At 37.3% G+C, this 18,377-nt stretch overlaps 1 protein-coding gene across 4 annotated transcripts in view; it reads right to left on the reverse strand.

Annotated features, from left to right (window-relative positions):
• The window catches only part of dve (SATB1_N and homeodomain domain-containing protein dve), a 172,454-nt gene that overhangs the window by 39,014 nt on the left and 115,063 nt on the right, over positions 1-18,377 (reverse strand). For all 4 annotated transcript variants that reach the window (XM_089089048.1, XM_089089047.1, XM_089089049.1 and 1 more), the window contains one exon: positions 11,540-11,687. In XM_089089048.1, coding sequence (XP_088945174.1) covers positions 11,540-11,687 — 148 coding nt within the window. The remainder of the gene's footprint in view (positions 1-11,539; positions 11,688-18,377) is intronic.

Raw genomic sequence — 18,377 nt, forward strand, 5'->3', positions numbered from 1 at the left:
TTGGAACGGAAATTAAAAGTTCTAGTGCCCTTTCTAAGTGACCAAAAAATGGAGTGGAACTAGGCCCCCTCCCACGCTCATTTTTTTCCAGAGTCACTCGATCAAAATATTGAGATAGCCATTTTGTTCAGCATGGTCGAAAGTATGATAACTATGTCTTTTAGGATGACTTAATCCCCCGAAGTCCCCGGGGGAAAGGCTGAAAGTTATGAACTTTACCCATTGTTAACATATAGTATTGGTTATTGAGAAGTCTACAGACGTTTTCAGGGGGGATTTTTTCTGGTAGTGGGGAGGGGGTCGGGGGTTATGTGGGAGGATCTTTCCATAAAGGAAGTTTTCATGGGAAAAGGGACATTGCTATGAGGGGGCACCGGATTTCCCAATATTATTTAAAAAAAGATCAGTAATTATATATAAAAAAAACAAGTTTTTCAACTCAAATTAAGGAGCAAAATAAAAACTTAAAACGACAGAAAACATTACGTATATGATTAGGTTCACCCCCTAGTCAATATCTAGCTCTTTAAGCCAAAGAGTTTTTAGTACTTTCATAAGAGCTATTTATTCTAATTAACGGCATTTGTGATTAAGGGGTCATTTTTAAAGAATTGGAACAAAATTCGAACTTTAGCTTACAGAGGAAGGTATTGACTAGAGGGCAAACCCTCCAATATACGTATTAAAAAATGTATGAATATAGAATTTCGTTACGTAAGTTAATTCGTTGGCTACGTATATTTAATACTAATAAAAACATTCGTAAATAAAATTAAACAAGTTTCGAGAAAGCCATTTAACCAAATAAAAGTAAAATTATTATTGAAATTTTGTTTTAATTATTCATGTACGGTGAGCCAAAATCAAAACCTGCATTAATTCAAAAACGTTCAAAAATTAAATGAAAAAAATAGGTTTTTTTAACTGAAAGTAAGGAACGACGTTGAAACTTAAAACGAACAGAAATTATTCCGTATATGAAAGGGGCTGTCCACTCCTAAACGACTCGCTCTTTACGCTAAAGTTTTACTTTCTCACAACTCTTTTTTTTAAACAATGAAAAACTTAAGCGTAAAGAGCGAGGCGTTGAGGAGGGGACAGCCCCTTTCATATACGGAATAATTTCTTGTCGTTTTAAGTTTCAACGTCGTTCCTTACTTTCAGTTAAAAAAAAACTTGTTTTTTTATTTAATTTCTGAAAAACTTGATATTTTTTTATATAAAAAATACATTTCATAATTGGCTGAACTTGTTACGCGCCTTCTATTTAATTTAATCTAAGTGCACTGCTTACGTATATTGACACAAATGTAGAAAAGTGAAGAAAAAAAACACACATAAACAATTACTGAGCCAATATCGGTCAATCATTTTGATCAAAAGCTTCCATCAATCAATTGATTAAAGCATGATTGACCGTCTAGGAACCGATTGAGTCATTCAAACTTTCTATCAATCACCGTCAACGCTTGACTCAAGTGTTAAACAGGTTCTTAGATCGTCAATCATGCTTTAATCAATTGATTGACGGAAGCTTTTGATCAAAATGATTGACCGCCTAGGGTGTCCTTAACAGAATTCTTCACAGGCAAAAAAAAATATCTGGTACTTGTTAATAATATAGAACACTCCCAAGAAGTGAAGTTAGGTTAATCCTAATGGAATATAACCTTCATATAACCTATAGTTTGTATAATAACATAATTTGAGCTATATATTTGCACATTAAGGGGGAATTGTTTGGACAGCGCCCATAACCTAACCTAACCCCCCCTCCCTAAATGTACAAATATATAACCCAAATTATATAAGGTCCAATGCATTGTATGACCCGTCACTCGTCTTCGTGGCTATGAAGCTGGTTTCCTGAGATCTAACCTAGGCGTAATTCTTGAGTGTGTTCCGTATAGTTAACAAGTACCAAAGATCTTTTTTACAGTTTATAACCCGTCTCGGCATGTAAAACCATATCTGGAACAGGGCTAACTTTCAACTTTCAACAGTCAGGCTTTATAAATCATAAAGCCACTCAACGCCTAAGATCTATCCCACGCATCATCCCTGAATGATCTTTGGAGCTTTTCAAAAGATTAAGTTGATTTGTCTCATGTAAGCAAAAAAAGCTTGACTTGTAATCGGCCAATAAGCCTTCGAAAACCTATAAAGGCACCTTAGCAGAAACCAACTGTTTAGCTGCATCGAAAGAAGAAAATATATCCTGCTTCCTTCTTAGCTTGCCATGACTGAATCTATTGGTTACTCAAAATGTTTTTGAAGTTTCTTTCCACATCCAAATCTTTATCTTCATTCCAAACCCCCCCCCCCCCCCAGACAACAACTCCAAAATATTTATAATTCTAGGAGTATTTCTAAGCCTTCCTTTACTTCTGTGGAGCACAAGTAAAAAAAAGAACATATTGTGTTCGTCTCATGCGATCTTTAGGGACATTCTACAAGTTTGGAGAACCCTGGTTAAGACACTCATCCCCCCCCCCGAAAAAAAGATGCCATAGTTCTAAAAAAAATGACTGTATATACATCGTGAGGTTCTAAACGTACACTAATTATTGATTACATGAAACAAAGATTGTGGGGGCCAAAATGGCACTAATAAAAGTATAAAAAATTGCCAAAAGCTCCTTTTTTGGTCCTCGACCTAGGGCCGAATGAAGAACAAGATGTCCTCAAATGTAGCTGGAAGATTTAAACAAGAATTGAAAATCAGTGCGAGGGAGCAAAAAGTGAAACTTTGAAAAGATTGGGGTGAAGAAGGAGCGTGCACAGCTGCTTTGGCCCCAGGCTGTTTAATAAATCAAACGGTACTAAACAATGTTATTAAATATGTTGAAAGAGAAAACTAAAACTTCGGCATAATATATATGAGACTATCGAACAACCAAACTCAAAATAACACTGGAACAAATTTTTAAATATTGGAATATTTCAAAGAAACTAAGTGAACTATTACGACTAACCAAAAATATCGAGACGACTATTTCATCCACCATCCTGGATAGGCCCCCCCCCCCCCACAAAGAAGATTTAAATTTGGCTCGAAGAACTTCTTCAGGAAAATCACCACTTTTTGGGTCTAAAAATGCGCTCTTAGGCTCTTCAATCAACATAAGAACATATCTGAATTTTCGAAAGAACTGACAATGAGCAGAAAATCGTCCTTTTTTATCTTATTTTTCTTTAGCCAATCATACCTATCGTATGTCAGAAAGGTAAACCAATTATCCCGTCTTTAAACACGTTGTTGTATTTACCTATTGTTTTTCTGAGCCAGTAAAAAGAAGTTAAAACCTTTTTTTTTTTTTTTTTTTTTTTTTAATATATAATTTTAAGCAAGTAAAAAGGACTTAAGTCTTTGAATGACATCATCTTTTACAAGTAAATTCTCTGTTTTTCTGTGCTGACATCTTTAACCTCTTTGAAAATCTTCGGTGACAAATAAAATAAATAAGTGATTTTAACCATGAAAGATTTATATGAAGTGTTCAAATTTGAAGGGTCGTTTAAACTTCAAGGGTCAGGATCATAGCAGTACCTTAGAACAAATTTAAACTTTAATAATTCAAGCAGAAAGGGCTTTTGAATTCCAAGCCCGTTCACCAAGACAAAGCGACTTCTTCTTCCGAGATCTCACACAAAATCTTGTTCCACAAAATAGAGTTTAGCATCCCATTCATTATATCCCCAAATGTATTGTTGTCGAGGAGGATAGGATAAGCAGTGAAGTCTCTAAAACAATGGGAATATGATAGAAGGTTGTTTATTGAGGATAATCTGCACTTGGAATTAAGGTAAGTTCATAGCTAGGAAACTCCTTTGGACTTTAAAGTACTTTTGGATGGTATAGATTATAGCATGTCATCCGAAAAAGTATGCTCAAAATGACCTGAGTGGATTTAAGGTGTATTCGAACATCCTTCCAAACAGTATTGGTAACTTATAAGATTGGGAAGTGGTGCTAGTGTTGAAAAATTACCAACGCCATCTAGTGCTTGGCATTTCTTAGATATAAGGGCGAAATTTCCTTCAAAAAATTACTTTGATACTAGCAGCTGGTTTTCCTGTTACAGAAAGAAAGCTGATCGTTTCTGTAAGTATTTACGCGTTTCTGTATAAGTACTTACATATAAGTATTTTTGCAAGAACATATTAACTTTATACACATTTGAATTTAGGTTAAACTGGTGAAAAAATGTTTTGCTGAAAAGTCTATACGAGTATGATACTATAAATAGTTTTGCCAGGAGTCAATTTCACGGCTTAAGACAAAAAAATAGTATATTGAAAAATATTACTTAAGTTACTAGCGGCTGGTTTTCCTCGTAGAGGAAGAAAACTAATAGTTTTTGTATAAGTATTTGCGCTGTACTTCTTTTTCTTTTTTCCTTAGTACGGTACTCATCAAGTTAATATTTCCTTGTATGCCAGAAGTCTGAACGGAGCAGTAAATACGCTGAAAATTACTGGAGGTAAAAATTATCCGTGGGTGAAAAAGTAACCTTTCGTAAAGTATATGCACATGCTCTGATAGCCCGCATATGTGTATTATTGTTGGAAATTCTGCAGTAAGCTGAAGGCTTTTCACAAAGCGTTGCGTGTTACACGAAAGTCATAGCCTATAATCCGCCTCTAACTTTGCAATCTGTTACTTTTGTTATGTTTCAGACTGAAATAGAAAAAAAAAGACAAGTGGAGGCCTTAAGAGAATACAGCACAAATAAGGTTTCAGAAAGAACCCAGTTTACCTCATTCGAAAGAAAGAAAGCACTTAAGTGAGGGTGGGAGTGTTGGCTTGGAGGAGTAGATGTGCTGACGACAACTGTGTTTCCAAACCTGGCAATCGATGTGATACAAGCCATGCGTGCTGAACGTACTTATGTTGTAAATTTCATACCATTAAAAAGAAAACTGCAGTAAGCCCAAGGCTTGTCATAAAGGACAGAAAAGCCTTGACTCTTTATGCTCCACGGCTTTTAGTTTCTAATTTGCTACTTTTATTTATATTATTATTTTATTATTTTATATTATTTATATTATTTATATTATTAAATATATTATTTAATTATATCATTATTATTATATCATTATTTCTTATCATTATTAGTCTAAACCATCAGGCTTCTTTAGAAGCAAAACTGTAGCAAGTCCATGGTTTAACGTTAAGGGCAGAAAAGCCTTAACTCTTTATGCTCTAGGGCTTTTAGTTTCTAATTTGCTACTTTGTTTTATACTAGAAATGTCAGAATGAGCAGTAGATACCTTAAAAGAGCTTGGTACAAATAAGGTTTCTGGAAATAAAATCTAAATTTACCTTATTTGTAACATTCTATCTTATTAAACAAACAGCAATTGTATGCACGTATATTTATTTATTTATCTGTAATTTTTTTCTCTAAAACGGCACAATATTTTTTTATGATTATTAGCATACTACCATTCTCCTATATGAAACAACAATCTAGATAGGTAACAACTTTGGGAAAATTCTTTTAGGACCCTAGTTTTGGAAACAACTTGACATGTCAATGACGTCACATATACTTGGAATAGTTATAATAAATTTTGCTGAAGATGATTTTAAAAAGATGGTTTCTAAGCATCTTAAAAAGCACATTACAATTTAATTTATTATATAATAATACCCCCATCCCAATCAAAATTTTATTTTAGGAGCCTCATTAATCGTATGCCCTGTATTAAACTGAGCGGTGTCATTACCAATATATTGATTTTTCTTTAGGTCTATATTGTATTTTAAATTCAAATTAAAATAAATAAAAAAGTTTTATTTTAACTGAAAGTAAGGATCAGCATTAAAACTAAAACGAATAGAAATTACTCCGTTTATGAAAGAGGTTGTCCCCTCCTCAAGACCTCGCTCTTTGCGCTAAAGTTTTTTATTGTTCTTAAAATTAGAGTTCTGAGAAAAAGCCAAATTTAAGCGTAAAGAATGAGGCTCTTAGGAGGAGACAGCCCCTTTCACATACAGAGTAATTTCTATTCGTTTTAAGTTTTAATGTTGCTCCTTACTTTCAGTTAAAACAAAACTTGTTTTTTATTGAATTTCTGAACGTTCTTATAGTAATGCAGGTTTTGATTTTGGCTCACCGTATATAAATAATTAACACAAAATTTGCATATTAATTTTGCTTTTTTTTTGCTAAATGGCTTTCTCGAAAGTTGTTTAATTATATTTACGAACGTTTTTATTAGTAATAAATATATGTAAATTAAGAATTAACTTACGTAACGAGCTTCTATATTCGTATATTCTTATTACGTATATTAGGGGGGTTCACCCCCTAGTCAATACCTCGCTCTTTAACGCTAAAAAAAAAAAAAAAAATCCAATTCCTTAAGAATGACCCTTAATTACAAAGGCCGTTAATTAGAATAAATAGCTCTTATGAAAGTACTAAAAAAAACTTTAGCGTAAAGAGCGAGGTATTGACTAGGAGGCAAACCCAATCATAAACGTAATAGTTTCTGTTCATTTTAAGTTTTGATGTTGAAAAGTTTTTAGTTGAAAAGTTTTTCAGTTGAAAACTTTTTTTTTCATTTAATTTCTGATCGTTTTTTAAACAAAGCTGGGAAATCAGGCGCCCCCTTCATAGCAATGTTCCTTCCCCCATGAAAACTTCTTCCATGGAAAGATCCTCCCACGTAACCCCCGATCCCTCCACTACCAGAAAAATTCCCCCTGAAAACGTCTATATACTTTCCAAAAATCAATGTAAACATTGGGCAAAGTTCATAACTTGCATCCCTTCCCCCGGGGACTGTGGGGGATTAAGTCATACTCAAAGACATAGTTACTATATTTTTCGACCATGCTGAACAAAATGGATATCTCAAAATTTTGATCGGGTGAATTTGGGACAAAAATAAGCGTGGGAGGGGGCCAAGTTGCCCTCAATTTTTTGGTCAGTTAAAAAGAGAACTAAAACTTTTAATTTCCGTTTGAATCAACCCTCCTGCAATATTATAGGACCACTGGGTCGATACGATCACCCCTGGAAAAAAAAAATAAACACGCATCCGTGATCTTTCTTCTGACAAAAATTACAAAATTCCACATTTTTGCGGATAGGAGCTTGAAACGTCTACAGTAGGGTTCTTTGATACGCTGAATCTGATGGTGTGATTTTCATTAAGGTTCTATGACTTTCGGGGGTTTTCACCCTTTTTTCGAAAATAAGGCAAATTTTCTCAGGCGCGCAACTTTTGATGAGTAAGACTAAACTTGATGAAATTTATATATTTGAAATAATCATAAAAACCTGATTCTTTTGATGTATCTATTGGTATCAAATTTCTGTTTTTTAGAGTTTCGGCTACTATCGAGCCGGGTCGCTCCTTACTTACAGTTCGTTACCACGAACTGTTTGATGCGCTTCGTAGTCAAGGTTGAAATTCAAAAATGCAAAATACAAACCCTGCCGTATAATCCTCGCAATGATGGCGGGGAGAGGACAACGATTAATTAATTGGTTGTTTTTTTTTATTTATTATATTTGGTTGGGGAAAGGTGGTGCCACGGGATTTTTTTTATATTACTGATATTTATTTTATTTATCTATCATTATTTTCATGTATATATAATTTTTATTCATTTTGTCTTTTTGTTGGTTGAGAGTAATTGTAAATAAAGAGGTTTTACAAAGCGTTGTCTTTTTAACAATTTTAACTTCTGCCAGTATGCTAAATGTGTTTCAATTATTAACTTACATAAAATATTGACTTAAATCTAGAATTGACCTCGGCTGGCAATTCCGAAGCAAGGTTTTGATGGAAATTGACAGTTTTGCACCAACACAGAAGAGATAAAGATGCCTCGATACTGGTACATTATATGGGCCTTTCTAAAAAGTCAAGTTTGGTTGATGCTAATGAAATGAAATAAAATAGGATGAATATATAATAGTTTATAAACAAATTTGGGCTATACATTTGCACATTAGGGGGGGGGTGATAAAGCATAGCATATAATAAATACGTAGCCTAACCTATTCTTGGTACCTACCCCCCCCCCCTAAACCCAAAAAAAAACAGTTTAATTATTGTAAACGCAATGAAAACCACGCTTTGCCTTGCATTACTCTATAGCGATCAATTGATTTAACCCGTCTGGCGGGTTTTTCGTGACTGGTTTCCTTTTAAAGGCCCATATAACGCATCAGTGCCGATGCCTCTAACCCACTTTTGATCTTGTACAAATTGAAATCCATTCCTTAATTCGTTTTCAAAATGGTGTCATGACTGCCTTTTCGCTGAAAAAGCGGGTCTTTTTTTCCTCCAGATTATTTTTGCATCGAGTCAGGTCTTGCATGTTTTTGACCAAAGCTATAATCTTACACTCTTAGAGGAGTCCTAGTTCTACTAAAACCTGGGTTTTGTTCGATAAATACAATGATTTTTACCGACTGGACATAAAATAAGGGGGTTTCCCAATCTTCTCCGCATGGTGTATTTCTCGGAGCGCCAGTTGTTACACTCCACAACACAAATAGGCACAATTTCACCCACATGTAGCACATGTAGCACACTTTCCATAGGCGTGTCAAGCTTAACGGGATGTACACCCTTATTAAAATTTGGTTATCCCTCGATGATGGCATAACCCTATTCTATTTTGATACAAACACACAACATTTTGTTATCAATTACATTTCGTTTTAGAAATGTTCCGTGCCTTAGTACATTTTCTGTATTTCGAGAAGATTTGGCATAAAGATTAAAATCTAAACAAAAAATATGAGCCAGATTTTAATCAGGCCCAATAAGCAGCTGTTCTGAAATTTATCAAAGTTGCAACATAATCCGCTTAAGGCTTTAAAATGGAATTAAGTTGAGAATGGATTAAGTTCGGCTAATGAATAGGACCTAGGATAAAAAAAATGCTACTAAAATGTCCTTTTAAGCTATCTTTGCAGTCGCATATTATTCACGGATAATGAGGGGGGATTAAGTACAAGCATAGATTAATAAATCAATAAGGAATAGAACCTCAGGCCAAGATGAAAAGTAAACATACTGTTTTGGTCCAAGCATCAACATTTGTCAGAATTGTCATTTATAGCAAGAGTTGTTTAAGTATTTAAATCATCTTTTTTTTTCTATAAAAATAGGAATTATTGTAGGGATCGGACACTTCAGAAACATATACTTAGGTGGGGGAGGGGTGGCCCACAAGTCTGAAAAGTTATATGGAAAATGCAACCTTTTATATAAGCAAACGTAGAAATATAGATAAAAATGTAAGCTTTTTATACCCCCTTCTAAGAAATATCCCCCCGTAGGTCACCTAAGGCTCATGTCTATATGTACCTATAAAACAAAGGGAATTGCAGTTTTATAGATTCGTTACACAAAAAAAGCAGAAAACCAGAGACATAATTTCGAGGGGAGCCTTGGGAGTGGAGCAAGGGGAGCCTTTCGACATCAAAAAGGGAAAAAATAAAGTGGATGTGTGGAAGATTAGCTTTTGCCAGCCCAGGCAGAGGCGTCACAAGCCATTATTCTTCTCTCTTTCTTTTTTTTTGGGGGGGGGGGGGGATTTTACCGACTGGCTGGTCATTTTTACCAACTGATTTGGGTGATGTTGCTATTAAAATTGGTTCTTTTTTTACCGATGGAGACTGATCTTTTTTCATGGATTTAACGCCATATGTTTCTATCAGCCCATTTCCCATATTAGAAAAAAATTCAGCAAGTAAAATTGTGGCACTTCACGCCACTATTTTACTGATTGGGATTTGTTTACCGGATGACTCAGGCCATTGGGGGGAATCCCCCTCCCCTCGGTTCGTGACGTCCCTGATCCCAAGTAGCTGTTTTGGTATGTGAATGGAACTCTCAGGACACGCTCAACGTCTGAAATTAAAATCCAAGTATATGTTCCTAAGCTCCTACCTTTTCCCTCCCGCCGTCCTTCAGAACACTAACTTCTCACAAGCTTTGAAAATATTTGTGCTAGATGAATGATACTTTTAGGACCAATCTATGGTCCTAATAAGGATTTGGGACCTCCACTCCTTGTCTATATGTAAGGCTAGAAACAGCCAAAAGACACCGGTCCTAACTTTGGAAAAAAAAATCGGCTCAAATTTCGGTTCAAACCATGGGAACCAAATCAAGGCAAGACCAGTGCGATCCTGTATTCACAGAAACTTCCAAGCGTAAAAGTGGGGAGGATTGAAGTTAGGAACGAACACCTTTTCAACCACCTAATTTGGTGTATTTTCATTCCCGTAAGTATTATCCATGCATCATTGCAACTTCCTGAGCTAGGAAAATGCTACTCATCAATGCTATTACCTTTTTCAAATACAACCAAAACACCCTTTGGAGAGGTAATGACAATTTCTTAATTTTTATAGATGAAGTTAGATCGCTTGAAAAATACTTTGCTAGCAATTAATAAATCAACAAGCATTATAGGTCGCTCGCCTTCACCCTGTACTATCTTAAAATCAGTAAATAAATGTCAGAAACATTTTTATGTGATTAGAAGGGAGATATAAAATGTTTCAATACACAGAAACAGGAGGTCTCACGAAAATGTGTACATATATAGGAAAACAGAAACATTAAAGTTTAAAATTGCAGCAACCAAAACTCCTAGTGACACTAGCCAACCCCACACCCTCCCCCCCCCCAAGAAGTTTCCCGATGAAGCTTATAATGCCCTACCTCACCTTTTCCGCTTCTTTGTCGGTAGACATGTGAATGTAATATTTTATGCTCCATAGATAAGGAGTGTCACAAAGTGAAGGGCTATTACTCCCCTCCATAGCACCAATAATAACGGCGTAGACCAAATACTCCCAGGAATTGAGGGATTAAATATCAGGGTCTACCTCCCACCTCCCTTCCCCAAAACTCATTCTATATTTATCTAAAGGCTCGATGAGAGTAAGGATTGGGCATTAAAATACACTTTTTGAGGCATATTCCTCCTCCCCTGACTACATTATGGCCCACCGCCTCTCTTATATAACAGCTGAAGCGCACTTAAACATTATTGTATATTAATTTGTTAAATGTGAAGCAAATACATTTAGTTAAATGAAGCTTTTAAACAAATGCCAGAAACATTTTCTCAATAAGAAGAAATATAGCGCATATCTGCACAGAGTAAGCTAAGAAAGTTGATGAAAAGCAGATAAATCAATCAACGTCATCCCATTTCTTGATGAAACTTTGAATTTGCTAAATAGGCCTAATAGATGATAATTTGAATAAAAAGCATGGAGGATTAGAGGAAATTTAGATTTTCGCGGAGAGTAGGCCACCCCCTTCCTCGGCGTACGTCCCTGGTTCAAGATTTTATTGCAAGGTTGATAAAGCCATATTCCCCCAATCGCCTAGCGTTAGAATCTCATTTCTTCATGTGTTAATTTTGAATAAGTTGTGCCCCTTTTAATTAATGTCAGTATAAAATGACAAATCTGGCAAACAAAGGAAAGAACGCTAAAATAGAGCAAAGGAAACAATTTCATTCTTGTAAGTGCATTAAACATACCACAATTAATTCGGTTTTCTCCTTCTTTCATATCCATAGTAGGCGTTTGACTTTTCTTAGTCATATCAAAAGGCTCGTCCTTTTTTAAGTCATTTGGTGCCACGTAAGGTTCAGCACACTTTTCGGCCAGTGATGTTGCCAATCTCTCCTAAAACACAAATAATTTTAGACCCATGAATGTCAAAGAAAGTAGAAAGTTTAGTGGAATTACTGCATTAGAAGGCAATGGCCGTGACGGGACAACCAACAATGACTAAAAAACTAGGCTCTTTAATAGAAAGTAAAAAATGGGCAAAAACATAGAAGGTATAAATTTTTAATTTTCCAAATAAAATGCAGATCTAAAAGACAGAACTAAAGGTAACGTAAAAAAAACAAGGCAGAACTTTTTTTTTATCAACACATGCAAGAAAATAGAAGAACAGAAGGAGAAACCAATGCGAGGAGACTAGAGAAATCAACCAAAATATAGCTCTATCTACTTATAAATAAAAAGAAAGTTTTTTTCAACTGTAAGTAAAGAGCAATATTCAAACTTAAAAGCGAAAAGATATTCTACCGTGGACGAGGCGATCTGCCCCCTTCTCAGCCCCTCGCTCGTTACGCTAAAGTTTTTAATGCTTTAAAATACTTGTTATTCTAACCCGATGACCCTTGTGTTTCAGGAGTCGTTCTTAAAGAATTAGGACAAAAAATAAATTTTCGTGCAAGGACCGAGGGGTTGAGGAGAGGGCAACCCCCTCATCAAGGGAATAATTTATGGTTGTTTTAAGTTTTAATGTTCCTCCTTACTTTCTGTAAGAAATATCTTCTCAACACTCTTTCCCCTGATGTGAGACACCCTCTTGAAATAGAGTATGCTATGCTTGATAAGGAAGAGCGCAATATAAAGAAGAGCGTCCGTGCTGATAAACGCCGTAGCCTTGAACAGAAGGCTCAGAAGGCTGAAGAAGCTGCTAGATAGGGAGACTCTCGGTCAGTGTACCGCATCACCAATGAGATAGTAGGATAAGTCAAAAGACAGATGGACCCGTCAAAGATGAGCTTGGACGATTTATGACTGACCCTGACAAAGTGAGCGAAGCCTGGGTGTCGCATTTCGAAAAACTTTTAAATAGACAACCACCTGCTAATCCTCCAGATATACCAAACACACCATTTCTAAATCTAGCAGTCGATATTAAAGTACCCTCTGGTGGGGAGACACTAAACGCGGCTAAGAAGCTGAAGTATCGAAAGTCCCCTGAGGAAGGCCAATTTGCGGCTGAAATGATTAAATGCTCAGTAGCTGCAAGCATAACTGTGTGGACCACTTTTTTCTCTATAATTTGGAGAACAGAAGAAATTCCTAAGGATTGGACAAAAACTACTCTCGTCAAAATATTCAAAAAGGCGACGCTGCAAAGTGCTAAAACTGGAGAGGTATCAGCTTTGTATCAACATCTAGCAAACTATTGGCGACTATACTCCTTAACAGAACCCAACCGGCTTTGAACAAACATCTCCGAGAGGAGCAGCATAGATTCCGGCCAAACTCATCATGCGCTGATCTTGTATTTACTCTTAGAATGCTGCTAGAAGAAGCGAATAAATGGCGTAATAAGCTTTACACGGTCTTTATAGACTTCGAGAAAGCTTTCGACTCGGTTGATCGCCAAACGCATTGGAAGGTTCTCCAATACTACGGTATTCCTGATAAGCTCATTCGAATCATTGAAGACTTCTACAAAGACACAGAATGATGCGTGAAGACAAGTAATGGGAGTACCCGTTACTTTCGTATCATGACAGGGTGAAACAACGCTGTGTGCTATCATCACTGCTATTTACTCATATCATTGATTGTATTCTCCGGACCTGCGATGGACATGGGATTCAGTTGGATAATAAGAGACTCGGAGATGTTGATTTCGCTGATGATATCAGCCTCCTAAAGTCCTGCCAAATAAAGCTCCAGAATTACCTTAACCAAGTCAGAGACGCTGCCGAACCTTTTGGGATTAAGATAAATACCAACAAAACAAAAAGTATGGCGAACACTGGACCTCCGCTTGACCTACGATGCAATAGCCTGACGATAGAGCATGTCATAGAGTTCAAGTACTTAGGAAGCACCATCCACAATTCAGGATCCTGTCAGCGAGAAGTCAACTTAAAAATCAGCGGGGCTAATGCATCTTTCAGGAAACTGTCTCAAATTTGGCGCAGCCAGAAGTACTCTCTCCGACTCAAGCTGAGACTGTTCAACAGCAACATCCTCTCAACGCTTTGCTATGGTTCTGAAACTTGGCACATAAATCAAATGCTTGAAAAAAAATCTTCTTACGTTCGAAAACATTTGCTTAAGGCGTATTCTAAATATCCACTGATCCCAAAAAGAAATAAACGCTACTGTACGACAGAAGACATCTCTACCACTGATAACCAAAGTGATCAAACATAGGAAGCGGAGATACCTCGGTCATGTAATCCGCATGTCCAAAACTCAACTACTGAATGTCGTCCTTAAGTGGGTGCCACGTGGTATCAGAAGAAGAGGACGCCTCAAAAATACCCTACGACGCAGCTACCGGGCTGACCTCGCAAACCTCAATCCAACCTGAATGGGAAGATATATGGGCGGCCGCAGCAATGAGAGATGACTGGCGACTCTTCTTACATGCTCTAAGCGCCTCTGGAGGCACACGAGGATCTAAAATCTAAGGTAAGGTTACTTTCTGTTAAAACCTTGTTTTCATTGATTAAAAAAAAACATTTGAACAAGAAGAAACGTGGGTGAAAGATCGACCAAAAAAAAAGTAAGAACATATGGCGCCAGCGGCGGATCCAGGGGGGCCGGGGGGGGGGCCTGCCCCCCCCCCCAAGATTTTCTGGCGCCCTCTCATCCATCGTGCAAACGACCCTTTTTTGTGAATGATTCAACTAAGGCCGACGCTAAAAAAAAAAATCGGATACGCCGTCATTTTTTACTTTCTTTTTATCACATTATCTAAAGTTCAAATCCGACACTGCACGAATCATGATTATTGGGTTTATTTTTGGGACGTGCTAAACGAGCAAAACATTTTGTGAATGCTTACGAGAAACGCATGTCTTTGGGGAGTTGCGTGGGTGGTTAGATCCAACCGGCGGGAGGCTAGGCGCGAGCGACCCTGCCACTGCCTTCGGAGTATTTTTGCTCCGTGTGTTAGACCAGTTATACGGAAACGCATTTAAAATGGATCGGAAAAAAAAATCAGGGCATGAATCAGTGCTTCCACTTTGTCGGATTTTTCCGACATTGTCAGATTTTCGGCCCTCTTGTCGGACAAAAAAACAACGTGTCGGACTTCGGAATTTTGTCGGATTTTCAGTAAAAAACGGATATTTTTCAGATTTGTGTATTTTTCTAGACTACTGGAGTCTCCAACTCCAATAAAAAAGGATTTTCAAACTAGTAAAATTAGAAGGCCAATTCTGTTAGGGATTTTCAGAAAGTCATTAGTGTTAGCGGCGACAGTTTGACAAGGCACAATTTTTGAAAATTTACACCTGCTGTGCTTCAATCTGCTCTGATATTTCAGTTAATTTCAAGATCTGAGGAAAGTTAAGGTGAGAATTTTTTCCAATGCCAGTATAAGATTAGAAAGTCTAATGCCAACATAGTAGCCTACAGGAGAGCTAGGCCAACATGGTTTAGTGACACCATGTGCTTCACAGGTTCAGAATGTTTTAAAATCTCAAAATAGCCTACTCAAAAGAAGAATGCAAGTTGGTTCTGGGTCAAGGTATGTAGATCGGTAAAAGACTGGTAATTCTGGCAATCTTCTTGAAGTCAAGTTTAATTCTAACAGAGAAATTACCCAGAATTTGTCCAGAACTGATCTGCAAAGCACACTTGAACCATCGTAGCTATCCTGAGCAGCACTATGGCCACTCAGGACAGAATAAATGGATTCTGCATCAAGCAGGATAGCCTACATCTAGCCTACGTGTACCCTGCATGGGCTGCATTTGTCTGGAACTGGGGTATGGAAGGAGAAAAAAAAAGAGTTTCTCTGAGCAGTAGGCTATAGCTAACCGGTCAGGAACTCTACGATTTTGCGATCACCACCCGACCTAGGAAACTTCCTCTAATGAGAAAATCTGTCTCTTGTCAGTAATGCCCAAAGTGAAATTATTCCCAAGCACAGCTAACTTCCACTTAGGAGAAAAATCGGTAGATCTTCTCCTGAGTGGAAATTAGCTCTCTCGGGACTGTATCTCGTTTTGGGCATTCACTAAGTAGTAGCATATCCACTTATCAGGCAAAGTTGGCTCTATTGCGCAATAGTCTCAAAAGAGTAGAGTTCCTGACTGACTATAGCTAGGGTATCCTACAAGGAAGGTTTAAAAGGTCAAGAGGGTTTCAATTTCGTTTAAAGCTACTCTCACTATCGTACAGTAGATTTACGCTGTTTTTTTTTCAGGTTGGGGCAGCCTGTGTGATAGATTAGTTTTGTTCTAATATATCAAAAAGCGTCATATGCTGTTTAATTCACATTCGTTTTTCTTTTCTTTTTTTTTACTATTGAGATTAAGAAAGCTACAATTATTCAGTCAAACTGTATTGAAAACAGCAAACTTATCATCTACAAGATTAATTCAATATCATCTATACAATTATTTAATGTGCTTCACAGGTTCATCTTTTGCTAATATCTCTGTTAATATCAAATTCTGATTTAAGAGGACCAGCTTTCAACAGTGAAGAGACAGTGAATTTCTTTCTTTTTGAAGTAAAGCATACTTTATAGATCCTTTGCTGTAATACACTTATTACGTTTTACTTATCAAGTCTGCTTGCAGGAAGTACCATCATGTCGGACAGCTCGTCATCTTCTGAAACTGACATTGAATATCTTAGTGGGGAAGAAAGGCGGAAAAGAAAAGGAGAAGAAAAAATTCTTCCCAAGAAAGAAGGCTAAGAAGAAAAAAAGCCAAATTCAGACACAGCTGGCTGAACGTCCCTGAATTTAAAGGGTGGCTTGCAAAGGACAAGTCTTCTGATGAGAAGGCTTTCTGTTCGCACTGCAGTCAGTCCTCGTGTTGTGGTAAATTCAAACTCCGAAAATAAGCAAAGAGTGCGAAGCACAGTGAAAGTGTAAGGAAATTAGAGGCTTCAAGAAAGCTCACTACAAGGATTGATCATATCTTTACTACAGACAAAAACGAAGAAGAAAGCCTAAAGGCCAAGTTGGCTGCTTTCATTGTCGAAAACAATCTGTCTTTATCATTTATAGAAACTCTTGTACCTTTTCTGAAAACTTTGCCACACAAGGCTGTTGTTGAAAAAATTAGGCTGGGCAAGCTTTGACATTTTGTGACAAATGTGATCAGACAGGCATTAGGACCGCACTACAATGAAGTACTGTGTGACCAGTTGAGATTGACACCTTTTTCTGTCAGTATTGATGAAACAACTGATGTGGCAGTAAAAAAACAACTTGCAATTGCAGTTTTGTTCTGCAATAAGGATTTCGAAGTAGAAGTCGAATTTCTAGATATGGTTGAGTGTTCCGACGGGAAGGCGAAAACTATTTTCAATCTGCTATGCAAAGTATTTGAAGATAAAAAGATACCTACGGAGAACTGGTTTGGGTTCTGTGCAGACACTTGCAATACTATGTTTGGGTGTGAGAACTCCGTTGTCAGCAGAATCAAAGAAAAATTCCCATCTGTGATGTTGTGTCAAGTGCAGCAGCCATTCCATTCATTTGGTGGCTTCTTATGCTTGCAAACAATTGCCAAAGCAACTGGAAGATCTACATCGGACTGTATACAATCACTTCAACATCAGTGCCAAAAGGCGCTCTGAGTTTGAACTATATCGGCTATTTACTGACACCCCCGTCCTGAATGTGCTTGCCCCAGGTCAGACACGTTGGCTATCACTTCGGATGTGCGTTCAGCGACTATTGCAGAATTGGGATGCACTTTGTAGCTACTTTTTGTTAGTTGTAGCTGAAGATCCCACCCACGCAAACGACTGGGCATGGCAAGCCCTAAAGAATCCACTGCTTCGGATTCAGCTTGAGTTCCAGCTCTATGTACTGGAGCTGTTTACAAATTTCAATCTTCTTTTCATTCCAAAAAATAAAATTATAAGTGGAGATACTCTTGAGAAAACTGGCCATGAAATTCATGAAGACCAGCTACGTCAGATCAACCTCGCCTTTGAATCTTGACCCTGACAACGCAATTGAATACCTTGCAGTGGAAAATGTGTACTTGGGAGTTGCAGCTCACGAGTCTCTTCAGACCTTGCAATCAGACCCGAGTAAAAAAGCAGATGAGCGTGAAGTGAAAGTCATCTATGAATGTGCTCAGAAGTTGTATGTAGAGGCGGTGAAGCAAATCAAGCAGTGATTTTCATTTGAAGATGAACTGTTTACATTGTGAGAAATACTTGACCCTGTGAAAGCTTTATATATCAGTGCTGTCACTTTTCTCCAAAAGAACCTTTAGCGGTGTAAGGCACCATCGTGGGTTGCACGAAAAATTATAGAAGAATGGCGGAGTCTACTGATCTTTGATCTTCCAGATGTAACAGACGTCTGTGATTTCTGGCTTAATGTGGCTTCTTTGAAAACTCCAAATGGTACACAGAGATTCTCAAACATAGTTGTGATTGTGCAGTATCTTTTGACCTTGCCGTTTTCGAACGCAGTTGTCGAGCAGTTCTTTTCTACGTTGAAAGACGTGAAAACAGATCATTGGAATTCGCTCAAAAGTGTTACCCTTACCTCTATCATGCAGGACAAGTCTGGCATGAAAGTAAAGAAACTTGTGGCCCGAGACTTCGAGATCTATGCTCCCC

Source organism: Artemia sp. Qi Xiang Cuo, chromosome 5 (assembly GCF_049724085.1).
Source record: "Artemia sp. Qi Xiang Cuo chromosome 5, ASM4972408v1, whole genome shotgun sequence".
NCBI lineage: Eukaryota > Metazoa > Arthropoda > Branchiopoda > Anostraca > Artemiidae > Artemia > Artemia sp. Qi Xiang Cuo.